This window comes from Salmo salar, chromosome ssa27 (genome assembly GCF_905237065.1).
Source record: "Salmo salar chromosome ssa27, Ssal_v3.1, whole genome shotgun sequence".
In the NCBI taxonomy this organism is placed as follows: domain Eukaryota; kingdom Metazoa; phylum Chordata; class Actinopteri; order Salmoniformes; family Salmonidae; genus Salmo; species Salmo salar.
The window spans coordinates 20,233,063-20,253,868 of record NC_059468.1 but is presented as its reverse complement, the minus strand read 5'-3'; the positions used below and the strand labels follow the sequence as shown (position 1 = coordinate 20,253,868).

General features: G+C 41.5%; 1 protein-coding gene across 2 annotated transcripts; it reads right to left on the bottom strand.

Annotated features, from left to right (window-relative positions):
- Window positions 1-87: 87 nt before the first annotated feature.
- Window positions 88-18,700, bottom strand: LOC106588666 (ubiquitin-conjugating enzyme E2 E1). Of its 2 annotated transcripts, none has more exons than XM_014177872.2 (6): window positions 18,445-18,700; window positions 17,518-17,666; window positions 16,900-16,950; window positions 1,280-1,412; window positions 771-918; window positions 88-599 (listed from the first exon to the last, which is right to left on the bottom strand). In XM_014177872.2, the coding sequence occupies exons 2-6, from the start codon at window positions 17,658-17,660 to the stop codon at window positions 502-504; spliced, it is 573 nt and encodes a 190-aa protein (XP_014033347.2). In that variant the 5' UTR covers window positions 17,661-17,666; window positions 18,445-18,700; the 3' UTR covers window positions 88-501. The 2 variants fall into 2 exon arrangements, with proteins under 2 accessions (XP_014033347.2, XP_014033348.2); XM_014177873.2 differs by lacking the exon at window positions 18,445-18,700 and adding an exon at window positions 17,920-18,035.
- Window positions 18,701-20,806: the final 2,106 nt, after the last annotated feature.

Genomic DNA, 20,806 nt, shown 5'->3' with positions numbered 1-20,806 from the left:
CATGCAAGAGAGCTTACACCAATGGTAACTAATATCTGTGAAAAATTCACATTGAAATTAGATTTGGAATTCCACCAGGAAACCTTGCTGTGTGTGACAGGTTTATATAAGCAGACCAAACATGTAGAATTCATTTCCTGTCGAAGCACAATTAGCTAAAAATTAAATCATTTTAAAGAACTTCAAGGAAACACATTGAAAAGCATTATTGCCAAAAATCGATGATAATATACGGGTTGGAGAACGTAAATACCATAAACAAAATATTTGGAGATGAAGACTTAAATTCCAAGATAAAAATCCCCCCCCCCACTCTTGACCCCAACAGTCCCAGAGTCATCCCAGGAGCTCTGACACCCCCTAACCTCCCCCTCTCATGTTGCCCAGGGTCGTAGTTCTTAGGGCACGCAACAGAAAACGTTTTGCAACGGGAAACAAATGAACTTTTCTTATTGGACAAGTCCATGTAGTGCCTAATGAATACGACCCAGTCCTGTGTATCTATGTGGCATATCTCTTGGTCCACTGTTTGGCTATCCTGTCGTGCTCTGGTCTGTTGGTTGTGTATTGGGTGGCGATGCTTCCTACCAGAGGGTCAGCTGTGAGGAGTGGAGAACACGCAGAGTTATAGATCGGGCTTCAACGATAGCTTTGATCTGCCAGTACATATGCACACACGGAATTCCACATGACAATGATTGCACTTCAAAGCAGCCACTAATCAATGAATTTCAATGGAACCCGCATTATAGTAGTATATGAGGTCTTACCAGGGTTGCAGTCAGTAAGCAGGGAGCAGATGGACAGCAGCACCTTGGAGATGGTGAGGGCGGGGCTCCAGTTGTCCTTCAGGATGTCCAGACAGATCACACCCTGACTGTTGATATTACAGTGGTAGATCCTGGTACGGAACGTCACCTAGGAAACAAAGTAGATCCATATCAATTGTTTATGTTCCAGTGGTAGATCCTGAAAGCAACACGGAAAGAATCTACTCAACAATGCAAACCAATGTTCAGTCTAATCATGGAAGCTACATTTCCATTTAAGCCTTTTTGAGTCTGGTTTGGTTAAATTGACCATGAACCGTTTGAAATTTGCAGAGAACTAGAGACCCTGAATTTCAATAAAATCAAAGTGCCATAGCTCCCTCCCGTGGTCAATATGACAATAACAAGTTCCCTTCTCTAGTGAGAAAGTGGTATCCTACATAGCTGTGTAATCTTGAGGAATGTTCCAATCATTGTTTGAGTCAGCTTGTTTTGACTAGAGTGTTTACCTTGGGTGGTTTGAAGGGGTAGTCTGGTGTAAAGGCGATATCTAGGAAGAAGACCCCTCCCTCGTACACAGAGCCTGGTGGTCCCAGGATGGTGGATCTCCACTCATAGATGTTGTCTCCTTTTGGACCCGCACTGCAAACACAGGTACATTACACTGTTTCATGCAGTGGTGGTCGGTGCCTTTTTTCATGAGTATGGCCTTATTACAGCATATTGATGACTGTCATTCATATTCCATTCACCCAGTTCAATGTAACAGTGATAGGTTTAGGCTACTACATGATACTCTAATTTTCCCTGTACCCATCATGAGGTTGCTTCAACCTAGCTTATGAATGAACGTTTATAATGTAGGTGCACACAGGTCAAGAGAAAGATTTGAGGTGACAGATAGTGACACATTCAATACCGCCTTGCACACTCTTGCTTGCATCTAGCTTATATAGGGTGTAATCATTGGTCCAGTTGCAAACAAAGAGTTTATATTGGACAAATTCAGGTATGTTTATCCCCGTTTTGTTCAGTTTAAGAAACATTAACACGATCAGCGGAATGAAGACACCCCTGATCACCCTTAAAACACAGTTCACTTTCAAAGCAGCCACAATGTATTCCTTCTCGAATTATGCGCTCTCCTCTCACCTTCGCTTGTGGACTTCAATGCACAAACACATCAGCTGTATGTGACGAGGAGAAAAAACATTTCCAAGCCAAACTATATCATAACCGCTACACACAGCCTACACCGTTGTCACCATATTTTGTTTGTTTAACTAGGAAAGTCAGTTAAGAACAAATTCTTATTTACTATGGACAGCCTACACCGGCCAAACCCGGACAACGCTGGGCCATTTGGGAGTCCCATAGGGCGGCGCACAATCACGGCAGGTTGTGATACAGCCTGGATTAGTTAAAGTAACGTCATAGTCAACATAGCTAAACTAACGCATTAGTAAACCCACTACAATCATGCTGTAATGTTACAGTGTACAGTCAGTAAGCAGTTTAGCACTTACACCAGCGGGCCCTGGTAGCAATTTTTTTTGTAAAACCAAAAGCTTACCTTGGAAGATTTCCAGTGTTGTGTTGGATAATCATAGCCAGCTAGATAATCTCTGTTTGAGCAGGGTGTTCGTGTAAGCCAAACTAGCTGGCTGCACTTGCTAAGTGAAACTAAAAGACAAAATCTCTCTCCCACTTGCTTCTCCTTCATTTTGGAAGAAATAACATTTGTTAAACTGTTCAACTATTGTCTCTCCCCTTGAGTCAACTACTCATCACATTCTATGCACTGGAGTGCTATCTAGCTGTAGCTTATGCTTTTAGTACAAAAATTCTCTCTGATCCTTTGATTGGGTGGACAACATGTCAGTTCATACTGCAAGAGCTCTGATAGGTTGGAGGACATCCTCCGGAAGTTGTCATAATTACTGTTTAAGTCTATGGAAGGGGGTGAGAACCATGAGCTTCCTAGGTTTTGTATTGAAGTCAACGTACCCAGAGGAGGATGGCTAGCTGTCTTCCAGCAACACCATGGTGCTACCCTACAGAGTGCTTTTGAGGCTACTCTAGACATTCATTGCACAAGTGTTTTAATCAATTATTTGGTGTCGTGATTATATTTAGTACAGTTTAATCTAAAAAGGATAACTTACAAAGTGTTTTAACATTTTTATTAAAATTCACTGAGGATGGTCCTCCCCTTCCTCTGAGGAGCCTTCATTGGGGCCAGCATAATGCAGGCAACTCCTGGCTCCACTACGGCAACTCACTTGACACCTTGGCTTGCCAGGAATATGTCTAAGTGCAGATGCTGTCTTCTTTATGTGTACTGACTGTCATCACATCATCTCTAACCCATTAGCAGCTGCTAAACACAGTGTAATGTACACTAGGCTGTTATTACAGAAAAGATAGCATAATGACACCACTTCAACAGAGCTGTTGAAAGACTGAAGAAACACTACCCATTCCTGATAATGGCAATCGCAGAGATAGTATTATACGTTATATACTGTATCTATTCTATTTATGTGGGCAATCGGCCCGTGAGTGAACATTCCTTTCAGTAATGTAAAGGGAATATTGCATGAATATTAGGAGTGATCTATCCGAGGAGGTCTTTCCATTTCCAGTACCTAGCATCCCAGGAGTAATGGGAACGCATCAAGGTTGTCTTCATTCATGAAACACTGTGGATGTTATGTTTAATGTGGGGAAGACAAAATGGCATTCATTTGATCGTTTACGGTGGGTTTACTTCCTCCCTTTGCTCGTTTCCCCAGAGGTGTTCCCTCCCTGGCTGGATATAAACCACATCTCGAATGTCTGTTCTGTTCCCACAAAGCCTTCAGGAGACTTATAGAGCAAAACCACCCGGGGATATGAATCAGAATGAATCATAAACTGAAGAGGTGTTAAGAGGGGGAACCCATCTGCCAGAAACTGTTTGGAAACGGAGGTATTTATTACCTGGATAAGAAACACATTTCACTTTCATAAAGTTTTTCTACAGTGTGCCCTACCTTTGTTGAACTGAAATTGGTACTTAATGCAGTTTAAACCAAGTAAATGTTATTCTCCAAATCACGTACAAATATATCTGATGATTTATGCATGGATGGTGCCTTCATTGATCGTGTCCACGCTTATAAATATTTGGGCATCCCGGATTGACAAAAAGCATGTTGATGAGTTAAGAAATTAAGGATGATGGGCTTCTTTTATAGAAATAGGTCATGCCTTTAATTAAATAGGAGAAAAGTAATAATCCAGTTGACATTCATACTGGTTGTAGACTATGGGGATATTGTCTATATGACTATGAATGCAGCTGCCACTGTTTTTGAAATATTGGACACAGTTTATCATAGCACATTACACTTTATTACGGGCGATAGGTTCAGTACACATCACTGCATTCTGTATCAGAAAGGCTGGCCCTGAAAGTGTCTTAGATGTGTTGGACTCTCTGTTTATAAAGCCCTCCTGCATTTACTTCCGCCGTACCTTACTTCATTGTTTACTGATAGTATGACATACCAGACCTGGTCTCAGGGATGGCCATCTCTGTGGATCCCTTCGATCTCAACAGAGTTGGGCACATCTACTTTTAGTTTTTTTGTGGCACCTTGCGTGGAAAGATCTCCAACGCACTTTAAAATTGGAGGAATTGGTGCCTTTAGGGCAGGGGTATTCAACCGGGGGTCTGCGGAGGTACTGCAGGGAGTCAAATCAAATGTTATGTCACATGCGCCAAATACAACAGGTTACCGTGAAATGCTTACTTACAAGCCCTTAACTATTTCTTGAACTGCTTTGTAGGTTAAGAAAATATTTACAAAATAAACTGAAGTTAAAACTAAAATAAACCGTGACAAAATAACGAGGCTATATACAGGGGGTACCAGTACCGAGTCAATGGGCCGAAGTACAGGTTAGTCGAGGTCATTTGTACATGTAGGTAGGGGTAAAGTGACTATGCATAGACAAACCGCGAGTAGCAGCAGTGTAAAAACAAAGAGGGGGGGTCAATGTAAATAGTCCGGGTGTTGTTCAGCAGTGTTATGGCTTGGCGATAGAAGCTGTTAAGGAGCCTTTTGGACCTAGACTCCGGTACCGCTTGATGTGCGGTAGCAAAGGCTGGAGTCTGACAATTTTTTGGGCCTTCCTGACACCGTCTAGTATATAGGTCCTGGAAAGCAGGAAGCTTGACCCAGTGATGTACTGGGCCGTACGCACTACCCTCTGTAGTGCCTTACGGTCTGATGCCGAGCAGTTACCATACCAGGCGGTGATGCAACCAGTCAGGACGCTCTTGATGGTGCAGCTGTAGAACTTTTTGAGAATCTGGGCACCCATGCCAAATCTCAGGTGTTGTCGTGCCCTCTTCACAACTGTCTTGGTGTGTTTGGACCATGATAGTTTGTTGGTGATGTGGACACCAAGGAACTTGAAACTCTCGACCTGCTCCACTACAGCCCCATCGATGTGAATGGGGGCATGTTCGGCCCTCCTTTTCCTGTAGTCCACGATCAGCTCCTTTGTCTTGCTCATGTTGAGGAAGAGGTTGTTGTCCTGGCAGTGACCTCCTCCCTATAGGCTGTCTCATTGTTGTCGGTCATCAGGACTACCACGGTTGTGTTGTCAGCAAACTTAATGGTGATGTTGGAGTCGTGCTTGGTCACTCAGTCGTGGGTGGACAGGGAGTACAGGAGGGGACTAAGCACTCACCCCTGAGGGGCCCCTGTGTTGAGGATCAGCGTAGCAGATGTGTTGTTACCTACCCTTTGCACCTGGGTGCGGCTCGTCAGGAAGTCCAGGAACAAGTTGTAGAGGGAGGTGTTTAGTCCCAGGGTCCTTAGTGTAATGATGAACTTTGAGGGTACTATGGTGTTGAACGTTGAGCTGTAGTCAATGAACAGCATTCTCACATAGGTGTTCCTTTTGTTCACTGTGCGTGTGTGTGTGTGTGTGTGTGTGGGTGTGTGTGTGTGTCAAATTTTATTGGTCTCACACACATTTAGCAGATGTTATTGCGGGTGTAGCGAAATGCTTGCATACATATACTGTACACACATATACATATACTGTACACACACACACACACACTGGGGAGAACAAGTATTTGATACACTGCCGATTTTGCAGGTTTTCCTACTTAAAGCATGTAGAGGTCTGTAATTTTTATCATAGGTACACTTCAACTGTGAGAGACGGAATCTAAAACAAAATCCAGAAAATCACATTGTATGATTTTTAAGTAATTAATGTATGTATGTATGTATGTATGTATGTATTACATACATACACACTTGAAGTCGGAAGTTTACATAGACAAATACATTTAAACTCAGTTTAAGGTGTTTCACAATTCCTGACATTTAATCCTAGTAAGAATTCCCTGTCTTAGGTCAGTTAGGATCACCACTATTTTAAGAATGTGAAAATGTCAAAATAATAGTAGAGAGAATGATTTATTTCAGCTTTTATTTCTTTCGTAACATTCCCAGTGGGTCAGAAGTTTACATACACTCAATTAGTATTTGGTAGCATTGCCGTTAAATTGTTTAACTTGGGTCAAACGTTTTGGGTAGCCTTCCACAAGCTTCCCACAATAAGTTGGGTTAAATTTTGGCCCATTCCTCCTGACAGAGCTGGTGTAATTGAGTCAGGTTTGTAGGCTTCCTTGCTCGCACACGCTTTTTCAGTTCTGCCGACAAATTTTCTATGGGATTGAGGTCAGGGCTTTGTGGTGGCCACTCCAATACCTCGACTTATTGTCCTTAAGCCATTTTGCCACAACTTTGGAAGTATGCTTGGGGTCATTGTCCATTTGGAAGACCCATTTGAGGCCAAGCTTTAACTTCCTGACTGATGTCTTAAGATGTTGCTTCAATATATCCACATATTTTTCCCTCCTCATGATGCCATCTATTTTGTGAAGTGCACCAGTCACTCCTGCAGCAAAGCACCCCCACAACATGATGCTGCCACCCCCGTGCTTCACGGTTGGGATGGTGTTCTTCGGCTTGCAAGCGCCTCCCTTTTTCCTCCAAACATAACGATGCTCATTATGGCCAAACAGTTCTATTTTTGTTTCATCAGACCAGAGGACATTTCTCCAAAAAGAACGATCTCTGTCCCCATGTGCAGTTGCAAACCGTAGTCTGGCTTTTTTATGGCGGTTTTGGAGCAGTGGCTTCTTCCTTGCTGAGCGGCCTTTCAGGTTATGTCACTATAGGACTTGCTTTACTGTGGACATAGATATGTTTGTACCTGTTTCCTCCAGCATCTTCACAAGGTCCTTTGCTGTTCTGGGTTTGATTTGCACTTTTCACACCAAAGTACGTTAATCACTAGGAGACAGAACGCGACTCCTTCCTGAGTGGTATGACAGCTGCGTGGTCCCATGGTGTTTATACTTGCGTACCATTGTTTGTACAGATCAACGTGGTACCTTTAGGCATTCCAAGGATGAACCAGACTTGTGGAAGTCTACAATTTATTTTCTGAGGTCTTGGCTGATTTCTTTTGATTTTCCCATGATGTCAAGCAAAGAGACGCTGGGTTTGAAGGTAGGTCTTGAAATACATCCACAGGTACACCTCCAACTGACTCAAATTATTTAAATTAGCCTATCAGAAGCTTCTAAAGCCATGACATCATTTTCTGGAATTTTCCAAGCTGTAAAGGCACAGTCAATTTAGTGTATGTAAACTTCTGACCCACTGGAATTGTGATACAGTGAATTATAAGTGAAATAATCTGTCTGTAAACTATTGTTGGAAAAACTACTTGTTTCATGCACAAAGTAGATGTCCTAACCGACTTGCCAAAACCATAGTTTGTTAACAAGAAATTTGTGAAGTGGTTGAAAAATAGTGTATGTAAACTTCCAACTTCAACCACACACACAAAAAGTGGAATTCTTTATTTCAAATGTTTCTATAAATATAACTAGCAACAGAATAAACACATTTTGAATGACATACCTACAGTGGAAAAGAGGAGTGTTATTTTTTTTAATTATGTCAACTTTATTTCTCAACCTGTAATATTGTCTGACATAGGCTTTGAAAAAGCATCCGGTAACCAGGCGGCTGGTAATCTTACTTTCTTGGCTCTATTTAGTCTGAATCGTGGAAGTTCAGCATTACTGTGGGGCAATGTTCTGATGTCAGTGGAGACTGCATTCATGCAAATGTCGGCTCAATCGGGAAATTACCTTCACATTTCTATCGTGCAATCTAGAACGCTTCTGCAATACAGATTGAATAGAGCCCTTTTTGCCAACACATCGCTATCCTTTGTTTAAACAGCTGCTATTACCAAAAATGTGTTTGGAGTCATCTTTATCTAATAGGCTGAGTTTACACTTCCTAAATCTTTTTTAAAAAATGGACCAAATCTCTATCTATCTATCTATATATATATCTATATCTTATATATATATAATAAACATCTTTTTGCTAACATGATGGGGGCCCCTGGGTCACCGGTTTGCTTGGCCGGGGGTTCCTGGTTAGCCGGTTTGCCTGGGCGTGGGTCCCTGTGCAAGAAAACGTTGAAGACACCTGCTCTATGGCATTTCAGACTGCTATTAGGGGACCTTTTAACTCTAGTATGTGTCTGTTTATGATTGTGTATTGCTTTTCATGTATTGGTTTTGTATGATAATGTGTATTTTAACATGTATATGGATGTGCAGTTTATGTGTATATTGTATTTTGATGTGTATTGTTGTGCTAAACAGGGCTCATCTGGAAAAATAAACCTTGGTCTCAGTATTGAGTCCCTGTCACAATAAACCAATCAATGAAAATACAAGCGGCAACAGTTTCCCAATGAACCATGAACACAGAAAGGAAAAAACAGCCTCCATTATTCCAGTACTGGGTCCAACTCCAATGATCATGACTACCGAACAAACACAGCTCCTTTCAGATATAACAGGTCTGAGATAAAGTAGGTAGCAGCACTACTTTGGGTTTATAAGAGCTTGCTAACAACACAGCGTGGGCTAGACACTTCCACCCCAGGGAAAGGCCTTTTTATAGATATGAAAAGCTTTAGAGACTTTGGCAGCAGTCACACAACAGCTACAACACTGTAACAGTAACACTGTAATGTGTAAAAGAGTTGAAGTCCCCGCCCACTCGCAGAAATCTAATTAGCGTACCAAAAGAAATCCCCATACAAATCTGTCACTTTAAGCTAGAGATATATGTTTTAGCATTGGATGTGTTTCAATCCACCGCATCCACCGATGTCGCAATTCATGCGGTGAAAAGTGACAGAACTTGAGACGTCCCGAAAATCGGTCTTCTCACAAAATCATCTGCAGTGTCCGAACAGTTTGGCCTACAAAAAATGTATGATATATATGGAGACTGTTCAGTGCCAAAAATAAAGGGTTAAATACTTGAAGAAAAAAAAATACAAATACTGTTTCCTGATCTTTCTTGGGCTCCAGAGTGGCGCAGAGTTCTAAGGCACTGCATCTCAGTGCAAGAGAGAGTCCCTGGTTCGAATCCAGGCTGTATCACATCCATAGAGCGGCACACAATTGGCCCAGAATCGTCCGGGTTTGGCCGTCATTTTAAATAAGAATTGACTTGCCTAGTTAAATATTTTAAAAAACTCCATCTCTCTCAGATATAAAGACAGACACTTCAGAACAAACTTCATTTCGATTTTGTATTGGCACTATCCACATAGTGAATGTGTTATTCAAAGCGTTTGTATAGGCTAATAGCAGTAAGGGGTCTTAACATTCTAAATCAAACAGCTAAAATGGCCCTTGATATGACCTTCTTAAGACATTTCCATAAAGCTTAGTAGAGCCCCCTCCCCCCGGCTTAAAATGTTATGGGTTAAGAGAAGGAGAAAAAAATCCTTGGCTCTCAATCTAAAGAAATAAGCTCAGAGTAGACTATAGGGAGTAAACAAAGCATCACCTGCACCTCAGATGGATTGAAATAACTACTGGCACACTTCCTGAAGTGAAAATATCTTTAGAGGCACACACAGACACACAAAACACTCATTAGCCAGCAGTTGATGCTGGGGCTACACGTTGAGAGGTGCAAGCTACAAAGTGAGGGGGGAGAGTTAGAGGCATGAACAACAATTGGAATCCACTGTTTTCCGATCTCGGAAGGTAAGCAGGGTCGGGCTTGGTTAGTACTTGGAAGACTGCCTGGGACAATCAGATTTTGCAAGCTTAGGGCGGCAGGTAGCCTAGCAGTTGGGCCACTAACCAAAAGGTCACTGGTTCGACTACCCGAGCCAACAAGGTGAAAGCTGTATAGGCCTTGAGCAAGGCACTTAACCCTTATTTGCTCCAGGGGTGTCGTACTACTGTGGCAGACCCTGTAAAACAACATTTCATTGCACCTTTTATATATACAGTGCATTCGGAAAGTATTCAGACCCATTGACTTTCCACATTTTGTTACATTACAGCCCTATTCTAAAATGTATTAAATCATTTTCTTCTTGGGGACCTTCAATTCTGCTGAATTGTTTTGGTACCCATCCCCAGATTTGTGCCGTGACACAATCCTGTCTCGGAGCTCTACGGACAATTCCTTTGACCTCATGGCTTGGACCTTATATAGACAGGTGTGTGCCTTTCCAAATCATGTCCAATCAATTTAATTTAAACAGAGGTGGACTCCAATCAAGTTATGGAAACAGGATGCACCTGAGCTCAATTTCAAGTCTCATAGCAAAGGGTCTGAACACTTATGTAAATCATTTTATTATTTTTTATACATTTGTAAACATTTCTAAAAACCTGTTTTCACTGTCATTATTGGGTATTGTGTGTAGATTGCTGCGGATTTTTTTTTTAATCCATTTTTGGAATATGGCTGTGACGTAAATAAATGTGGAAAAAGGGAAGGGGTCTGAAAACTTTGATTGCGCTGTACACACACACACAGTACAAGCCTTCAACATTCAATTACTGTCATGAGCCTTAACGCTGAGAATGTCAGGAATCCAGCGAGACGCTACCGCAAGGCCAGACACCCAGGGGCTATATCCTGAAGGGAGGGAGGGAGTACGAGTGTGTTTGTCAAAGTAAGGAAAATGAGTGCTAGGGAAAAAAAGTGCAAGGGAGCAATAGCCAAAGAGCAATCTAGGGAAAACGAATGGAAGTGAGCGAGAGAGAGATGGGGAAGTGAGCGAGTGCGTGTGATGTTTGCACTATGACGACAAGACCGTTTAAAAATAAAACGAGGCTGGGGTGTGTGTGGCATTCCATGTCAAGTAGAATTAGATTTTGATGAATGGCATCTGAGGAACTGGCTATGTAGTGGGCAGAAAACATGACATGCTCGCTATGGCAGAAAACATCCAGTTCAGGGAAACTGACTTACTGACAGGTTCATTAAAACCCCTAACTACCTCATGCAAAGAGTGTACATTGCATTTAAAGATAGTGTGAAAAGGGCATTTGTGGACTTGGACCCATCTGCATTGTAGGTTTACTGGGTCGACTGATCTTTTTACATTATCATTTGCTTCATGGCTCCAGCGACTATGGTGATACATAACCAGGCCAGCGCAGTACAGCTTGGCCAGACTCAATTGTGCGAAAAAGAGAACGGTGTCCATCCATCAGAAACACTCCACAGACAGATTCATCAATGAGTAATCCAGCACACATCTGCAAGGCATCGGCCTAGCCTCCTAATTATTCATACCCAAATGAACAGACTGTTCAATGTAGCATACTAAATAGAGATGTACGAAAATGAATTCCCTTTTCAGCTACTTAGCAAAGGGAGCATTGAGAACACAACTAGTGTGTGTTCACATACACAGTCAGAAGTGCAACACTGCAGGCTCCCTCAGCGGCAGGGTAAAGACTTATCATTGACAGTTCTGACAACTGGGTTTGAACCCAGGTCTCCTACACCGAGCCATAAGATTGTGCTAGCCTGCTGAGCTAAAGCCTAGGCATTAGTTCGGGGAGCTAATGCAAGTCTTCAGGTCTCAGGCAAGACGACTCGTCACACAAGCTTGGTTCACTGAATTACTTCCGTTCTTTGACACAACCACCAGGTCTGGTCAGTCCACCAGTCCGGTCACAGGTGGCAGCAGACTGTCTCTGGTTGGAACATAGCTAGCTCAGAGTCAGCGCCCCCCTCCCTCCCCCCAAAGCACGTACCTCCCGCCTTCCCAAGCACCTGGGCCACATGTGGTATGTGGTTCTAAACCCCCATAATCTCTCTGGATTAACCAGGACTCCTTCCTCTTCCCCAATAGCACAGCAGCACCATAGCAGGCACACTAGACTAGAGCAGGCCACAAAAAACACCTATGGATTGAATGACTAAATAGGATTCCTTTGTTCATGGTCCTTTTCAGCAGCAGAGTGTAAAGCTTAAATAAATTACGTCGATTGAGCCAGCCTCTGCCAAATCCATAGCAGTCATATGCCAGGGTCATCGGCTAGCTTGTTGTCTGTTTTGGAACTGGTGTGTGTGTCAGTTGTGGTCTGGAGAGCTACTGCAACATGCAATCAGCTCGCTTCTCAAGGTCTAGACAGGATCATCATGAGCCACAGTTCCATAAAGCGAGTGTAGACTGACTGCATCACAGCAGCTTGTTGTCAGCAGCAGAGAGTAAATTCTGACCTTATTGAACAAGATATACACTACCTTCAGAAAGTATTCACACCCCTTGACTTTTTCCACTTTGTTGTTACTGCCGGATTTAAAATGTATTCAATTGAGATTAGTAACAATCTACACATAATACCAAAACGGAAGTGTTTATAGAATGTTTTTTTTTTTTTTTTTTATTAATAGAAAATGTAAAGCTGAAATGTCTTGAGTCAATAATTATTCAACTCCTTGGTTATGGCAAGCATAAATAAGTTCAGGAATAAAAATGTGCTTAACTTTTTAAGGTATAGGGGGCAGTATTTTCATTTTCGGATGAAAAGCGTGCCCAGAGTAAACTGCCTAATACTCGGGCCCAGAGTCAAATATTTGCATATTATTAGTAGATTTGGATATAAAACACTCTGAAGTTTCTAAAACTGTTTGAATGATGTCTGTGAGTATAACAGAACTCATATGGCAGGCAAAAACCTGAGAAAAATCCAACCAGGAAGTGGGAAATCTGAGAATTGTAGTTCTTTTGAATCCCTATCGAAACTACAGTGTCTGTGGGGTCATGTTGCACTTCCTAAGGCTTCCATTGGTTGTCAACAGCCTTTAGAAACGTGTTTCATCCTTCTCCTGTTACTGGGCAGAAAATAGGAGCTCAGTCAATGAGTGGACTGCCTGGGACCAGTGAGTTGTTTACTGCGCAGGCACGTTTGGTGCGCCGCTCCTTTTTCCTCTGTAATGAATACGCTATTGTCCGGTTGGAATATTATCGACGTTGTGTGTTAAAAAGACCCTAAGGATTGATTGTAAACAACGTTTTACATATTTCTACGAACGGTAATGGAACTATTTGACTTTGTGTCCGGATTTATGCTCGCGCGTAATGCCTTTGGATAGTGATCTGAACGCACGAACAAAACGGAGGTATTTGGACATAAATATTGAGTATTTTGAACAAAAAGAACATTTCTTGTGGAAGTAGGAGTCCTGGGAGTGCATCTGACGAAGATCAGCAAAGGTAAGAGAATATTTATAATACTAATTCTGAGTTTAGTTGACCCCAGAACTTGGCAGGTATCTGTATAGCTTGCTTTGATGGCTGAGCTATGTACTCAGAATATTGAAAAATGTGCTTTCTCCGTAAAGCTATTTTAAAATCTGACACAGCGGTTGCATTAAGGAGAAGTATATCTATAATTCTTTCAATAACTGTTGTAAATGTTATCAACGTTTATGATGAGTATTTTTGCACATTCACCAGAGGTTTGGTGGGAATACATTTTCTGAACATCACGCGCCAATGTAAAATGTTTTTTTTGGATATAAATATGAACTGTATCAAGCAAAACATACATGTATTGTGTAACATGAAGTCCTATGAGTGCTATCTGATATTTTAGCTGTATTTTTGTTTTTTGTGATGCATGTCCTTGCTTGGAAAATGGCTGTGTGGTTTTTCTTGTGAAGTTTATGTCCTAACATAATCTAAATTTTATACTTTTGCCGTAAAGCCTTTTTGAAATCGGACAATGTGGTTAGATTAACGAGAAGTTTCTTTAAAATGGTGTAAAATAGTTGATTGTTTGAGAAAATGAAATTATGAGATTTTGGCTGTTTTGTATTTCGCGCCATGCTATTTTACTGGCTGTTGAATAGTGTGGGACGCTAGCTCTTGGTAGGTGTAAAAATAAAAAAGCAGACATTGAATATCTCTTTGAGCATGGTGAAGTTATTAAATTACACTTTGGATGGTGTATCAATGCACCCAGTCACCACAAATATACAAGTGTCCTTAACTCAGTTGCTGAGGAGGAAGGAAACTGGTCAGGGATTTCACCATGAGGCCAATGGTGATTTTAAAACGGTTAAAGAGTTTAATGGCTGTGATATGAGAAAACTGTGAATGGATCAAAAACATTTTACTTACTCCACAATACTAACCTAAATGACAGAGGTGAAAAGAAGGAAGCCTGTATAGAGTAAAAATACTCCAAAACATGCATCCTGTTTGCATTAAGGCAGTAAAGTAATACTGCAAAAAGTGTGGGAAACACACTTTTTGTCCTGAATACAAAGCATTATGTTTGGGGCAAATCCAACACGTCCCCGAGTACCACTTTTCAAGCATGGTGGTGGCTGCATGATGTTATGGGTATGCTTGTCATTGGCAAGGACTAGAGAGTTTTTTTTTTTATAAAAAAGAAGCAGAATACAGCTATAAGCACAGGCAACATCCTAGAGGAAAACCTGGTTCAGTCTGCTTTCCAACAGACACTGGGAGAGGAATTCACCTTTCAGCAGGACAATAACCTAAAACAAGGCCAAATATACACTGGAATCGCTTACCAAGATGGCAATGAATGTTCCCGAGTGGCCTAGTTACAGTTTTGACTTAAAATAGTCTTGAAAAATCTATGCGAAGACTTGATCAACAACGAATTTGACAGAGCTTGAAGAACAATGTGCAATATTGTACAATCCAGATATGCAAAGCTCTTAGAGACTTAGCCAAAAAGACACAGCAGTAGTCGCAGCCAAAAGGTATTGACTCAGGGCTATAAATACTTACAGTACCAGTCAAAAGTTGACACACTCATTCCAGTTCTTTATTTGTACTATATTGTAGAATAATAGTGAAGACATCAAAACTATGAAATAACACATATGGAATCATGTAGTAACCAAAAAGTGTTCAACAAATCAAAAATATATTATATTTTTGAGATTCTTCAAAGAAGCCATCCTTTGTCTTAATGACAGCTTTGCACACTTGGCATTCTCTCAACCAGCTGCATGAGGTAGTCACCCGGAATGCATTTCAATTAACAGGTGTGCTTTGTTAAAAGTTCATTTGTGGAATTTCTTTCCTTCTTAATGCGTTTGAGCCAATCAGTTGTGTTGTGACAAGGTAGTATACAGAAGATAGCCCTATTTGGTAAAAGACCAAGTCCATATTATGGCAAGAACAGCTCAAATAAGCAAAGAGAAACGGCAGTTCATCATTACTTTAAGACATGGTCAGTCAATACGGAACATTTCAACAACTTTGAACGTTTCTTCAAGTGCAGTTGCAAAAACCATCAAGCGCTATGATGAAACAGGCTCTCATGAGGACTGCCACAGGAAAGGAAGACCCAGAGTTACCTTTGTTGTAGAGGATAAGTTGACTAGAGTTACCAGCCTCAGAAATTGCGTCCCAAATAAATGCTTCACAGAGTTCAAGTAAAAGACACATCTCAACATCAACTGTTCAGAGGAGACGGCATGAGTCAGGCCTTCATGGTTGAACTGCTGCAAAGAAACCACTACTAAAGGACACCAATAAAAAGAAGAAACTTGCTTGGGCCAAGAAACACAAGCAATGGACATTAGACCGGTGGAAATCTGTCCTTTGGCTTGATGAGTCATAATTTTAGATTTTTGGTTCCAACCACCCTGTCTTTGTGAGACGCAGAGTAGGTGAACGGACGATCTCCACATGTGTGATTCCCACTGAAGCATGGAGGAGGTGGTGTGATGGTGCTTTGCTGGTGACACTGTGATTTATTTAGAATTCAAGGCACACTTAACCAGCATGGCTACCACAGCATTCTGCAGTGATACGGCATCCCATCTGGTTTGCGCTTAGTGGGACTATCATTTGTTTTTCAACAGGACAATGACCCAAAACACACCTCCAGGCTGTGTTAGGGCTATTTGACCAAGAAGGAGAGTGATGGAGTCCCCCGACATCAACCCAATTGAGATAGTTTGGGATGAGTTGGACCGCAGAGTGAAGGAAGAGCAGCCAACAAGTGCTCAGCATGTGGGAACTCCTTCAGGACTGTTGGAAAACCATTCCTCATGAAGCTAGTTAAGAGAATGCCAAAAGTGTGCAAAGCTATCAAGGCAAAGGGTGGGTACTTTGAAGAACCTCAAATCTATTTGGATTTGTTTAACTCTTTTTTGGTTACTACATGATTCCATTTGTGTTATTTCATAGTTGTGATGTCTTCACTATTATTCTACAATGTAGAAAATAGTAAAAACAAAGAAAAACCCTTGAATGAGTAGGTGTGTCAACTTTTGATTGGTACTGTATGTAAAAGAGATATTTTCAATAAATTTGCAAAAAATTCTAAAATCATGTTTTCTCTGTCATTATGGGTTATTGTGTGTAGATGGGTGAAAAATGTATATTTAATCAATTTTGAATTCACGCTGTAACAACAATGTAGAATAAGTCAAGGGGTATGAATACTTTAAGGTACTGTACATACAGAGATTAACTCCCTCTGTGGCCTTCGAGGTTCATTAGCACATGACAAGGAACTGCTTTAATATCTCCTGTCTCCTTAGATTGAGTGTGTGTGTTGTATTGCTACAGGCCGAACTAAGCACATCTCTTCTTTACCACTTAACTGGCCTTCCAGGACGCATGTCAGAACTGTGGTATCATGATAGTATCATGTCACACACACACACACACACACACACACACACACACCTACCTGCAGTTCGGTGGCGGATCCAAAGTAATGTCAGCCAACTCCTTCTGAATTCTGAAATAAAGCACAAAAAATAAAATGATATAATTTACTCACAGTCTTGATTCTTACAGCAGATAACTAATATGGAACAAGCATAGCCACATGAAGTATTTCGGTTGGGGGCTATTAGAACAAGATACATTTGTCATGGCAGAAACCAAAATGTCCAGAAGGCTAATTTTACCAAAGGATTGAGACAGATAGTAAAACAGGTTGAGGCCAAACATATACATAAACTCCATTGTGCATTTTTTAAAGCTTTCCTCTTACCACAATTTAACAGTTAAGTTAATATAATTAGTTAGCCTATGATTCAATGGATGACAATTTAAAAAAAGTTTGACAACCGTGCACTGAAGATGGTTGAGAACATTTTCAAACAGTCGAAAAATATTTATATATGCAACCGAATCCAGAAAATTGTCCACTGCAAATCAAACACAGTGACACTCGCCAGTCAATGATAAGACGATACATTATATCAAGAGTGGCTGCGAGTGAGCTACTTACTATATTACAAAATATCAACTCAGTGAAACATTGTATTTATTTGACAGCAACAATCAGCCTAGTCCTTACCTTTTGGCGCTGGTGGAGATGAGTTTGGAGGTCTTGCTCATGATGGCTTTGCTTTCTGCTCGTTTCTTAGGCGCGTTTATTTTTAACTGCTGATAAATTGAGGAAGAAGAACTAATGTTGGCACGCGAATCCCCATCCGACATAACGACCTGTACGGACAAAAATAAAAAGCAACATTCAGGCTACAGAAAAACAACAAGTACACCTAAGATCTATACCCCCCAGTTCAGCAGCACTGCCAATATTCGACGTATGCTATCAATAACCAGCGGCAACAATACGACCTTTAGCGTAACTGTTGTTATGCTCCAAGCAACGATGGGTTCATATGAACTTATCCTGCTTATAGTAAAATAATTATCCCCAGTCTTTCGTAAGGCTCTAAGAGATTAACCTACTGACCTTATGCTAATGTTTGCACTGAAGCGTTATTTTAGCTGGGTTGTGCTACAACAAAGGAGCACACTCAGCTCTTATTCATTACAGCCAAATAACGACGAGGGGGTTGCCTATTGCCTTATTCCCTCAATTGATTAAATAGCCTAAAATGGATTGGGCAATGTCGCATTCGTTTGGGGAACTTTCCTCATTCCCACTGAGTGAGTACTCATTGACTTGATGAAACTTTCACTTTGGAATCAGATGCCCATAAGAGAATTTGCCGAATATTTATGCCAAACTAGTTAAATCTGTAGACCGAGAAGCCAATGTGTTTTACAATTCGATGTTATTTTGGCATCTTTATCCCTCGACAGGCAGCAAAAGCTGATCTCAGTCCAGTCTTTAGGACAGACCATTTTCTTCAATTTCCCCCGACGGATAGACCCTATCCACCGACGAGATCCAAATGTCGAACCCCACAGACGCGCCAAACAATACAATATGGATACATATTTCACGATATTTTAAAAGCATTTAGTGGCCCACCTTTCTTTGTGTCTGTGAATGCCTGGACGCGTGCCTCTTGCAGAGCGGAAGTGTGGGTACAGCAGCAGACGTAGCTACAGTTATCCAGGGCAATGGATTCCCTCTCGGTTGGGTACACTCGATGACAACGTCAAATTGAGAGCTAGCTGAGTACTGCTCTAAAATTGGAAAAGAGAAAGCGCAACAGACAGGTGTGCGCTGATTCTAACAGACTATTGTGGACTTAAGCCTATACACTGAGCAAAAATATTAACGCAACATGCAACAATTTAAAATATTTTATTGAGTTACAGTTCATATAAGGAAAACAGTCAATTGAAATAAATATATTAGTCTCTAATCTATTGATTTCACATGACTGAGAATACAGATATGCATCTGTTGGTCACAGATACCTTAAACAAAAGGTAGGGGCATGGATCAGAAAACCAGTCATTATCTGGTGTGACCACCATTTGCCTCATGCAGCATGAAACACACACTTTTCCAGCATGCCAGTGGTCATCGAAGGTGAGCGTTTGCCCACTGAAGTCAGTTACGATGCCGAACTATAGTCAGGTCATGACCCTGGTGAGAACGCCGAGTACGCAGATGAGCTTCCCTGAGACGGTTTCTGACAGTTTGTGCAGAGATGCTTTGGTTGTGCAAACCCAGTTTCATCAGATGTCTGGGTGGCTGGTCTCAGATCATCCCGCAGGTGAAGAAGCCGGATGTGGAGGTCCTGGGCTGGCATGGTTAAACGTGGTCTGCGGTTGAGAGGCCGGTTGGATGCATGCAAAATTCTCTAAAATGACATTGGAGGTGGCTTATGGTAGAGAAAAAAACATTCAATTATCTTGCAACAGCTCTGGTGGACATTCCTGCAGTCAGCATGCCAATTGCACACTCCCTCAAAACTTGAGACATCTGTGGCATTGTGTTGTGACAGAACTGTACATTTTAGAGTGGCCGATTCTTGATTTGCCACATCCGTCAGGAGGATGGATTATCTTTGCAAAGGAGAAATGCTCACTAACAGGGATGTAACCAAATTTGTGCACAGAATTTTAAAGAAAAGCTTTTGGCGCTTCTGGAAAATGTTTTGGATCTTTTATTTCAGCCCATGAAACATGGGACCAACACTTTACATGTTGTGTTTATATTTCTGTGTTATATATATAAATAAAATGCAGTGGAGGCTAGTGGGAGGAGCTATAGGATGGGCTTATTGTAATGGCTGGAATGGAACAGAGTCAAACGTGATTTCCATATCTTTGATGCTTTTGATACCGTTCCATTTATTCCATTCCAGCCATTACAATGAGCCTGTCATCCTATAGCTCCTCCGACCAGCCTCCTCTGATATAATGTGCTCATCAATACATAATGAAAAAGTGAAGTTACCAGACACTCCCAATAATCAGCAGAGTGTGACGGAGAGAGACTATATGTTCTTATCTCTTCTTTATGATGGTCATATTAGGTTACATTAAGTTTCCTGCATGCCAAAGCATTCCTTCCAAATTGTCTCCCATCCTCTTATTGCAGGTAGCAATGGGCCATGTAGGCTAATGGATAACCGAGCGAAGACACTAACTTGCAGGTACATGTAGGCTACTTTTTTGTACAGTCAGAACTCACCTGGTGTAGTGGCTTCACCACATGGGATGGCTTCTTCAATGTGATGGCAGACCACAGGAGGTTGTCCTTTCTAGGGAGTTTTTCCTAGCCACCGTGCTTCTACACCTGCATTGCTTGCTGTTTGGGGTTTTAGGCTGGGTTTCTGTACAGCACTTTGTGACATCAGCTGATGTAAGAAGGGCTTTATAAATACATTTGATTGATTGATGGTCCATACAAAGTCCAGTTAACTACACTTTGAATGTATACACATGACCAATATTGGTCTTAAAGGGTTCATTTGAGTGCAGTAGGCTACAGGGCAAACAGTCAACCTCTCCAGTCAGAGGGTCTGATTGAGCCTAACCTTAAACCATTGACCACACCACCAACCTGTGGGATTTACTGTCCTCAAAGGAGGAACAACACACCATACCGGCAGCCAGTCCCTCGGAAAAGGTTGAGATATTAGATATGGATTATTAAAAAATTGGGTGGTTCGATCCCTGAATGCTGATTGGCTGACAGCCATGGTATATCAGACCGTATATCATGGGCTCTAATTACATTGGTAACCAGTTTATAATAGCAATAAGGCACCTCGGGGGTTTGTGATATATCGCCAATATACCACGGCTATACTCGTGTTGCGTCGTGCATAAGAATAGCCCTTAGCCGTGGTATATTGGCCATGTACCACACCTCCTTGGGCCTTATTGCTTAATTGACCACTCCATTTTCAATAGTTTAGTCATTTTGTAGA

Coding starts and splice junctions, on each gene's coding strand:
- LOC106588666 (XM_014177872.2), bottom strand. CDS start 17,660: ATGTCGGATGGGGATTCGCGTGCCAACATTAGTTCTTCTTCCTCAATT. Junction 1,413..16,899: donor GATCCGCCACCGAACTGCAG/GTAGGTGTGTGT, acceptor CTGTGTTTGCAG/TGCGGGTCCAAAAGGAGACA. Junction 600..770: donor GCTTACTGACTGCAACCCTG/GTAAGACCTCAT, acceptor CACTCCTCACAG/CTGACCCTCTGGTAGGAAGC.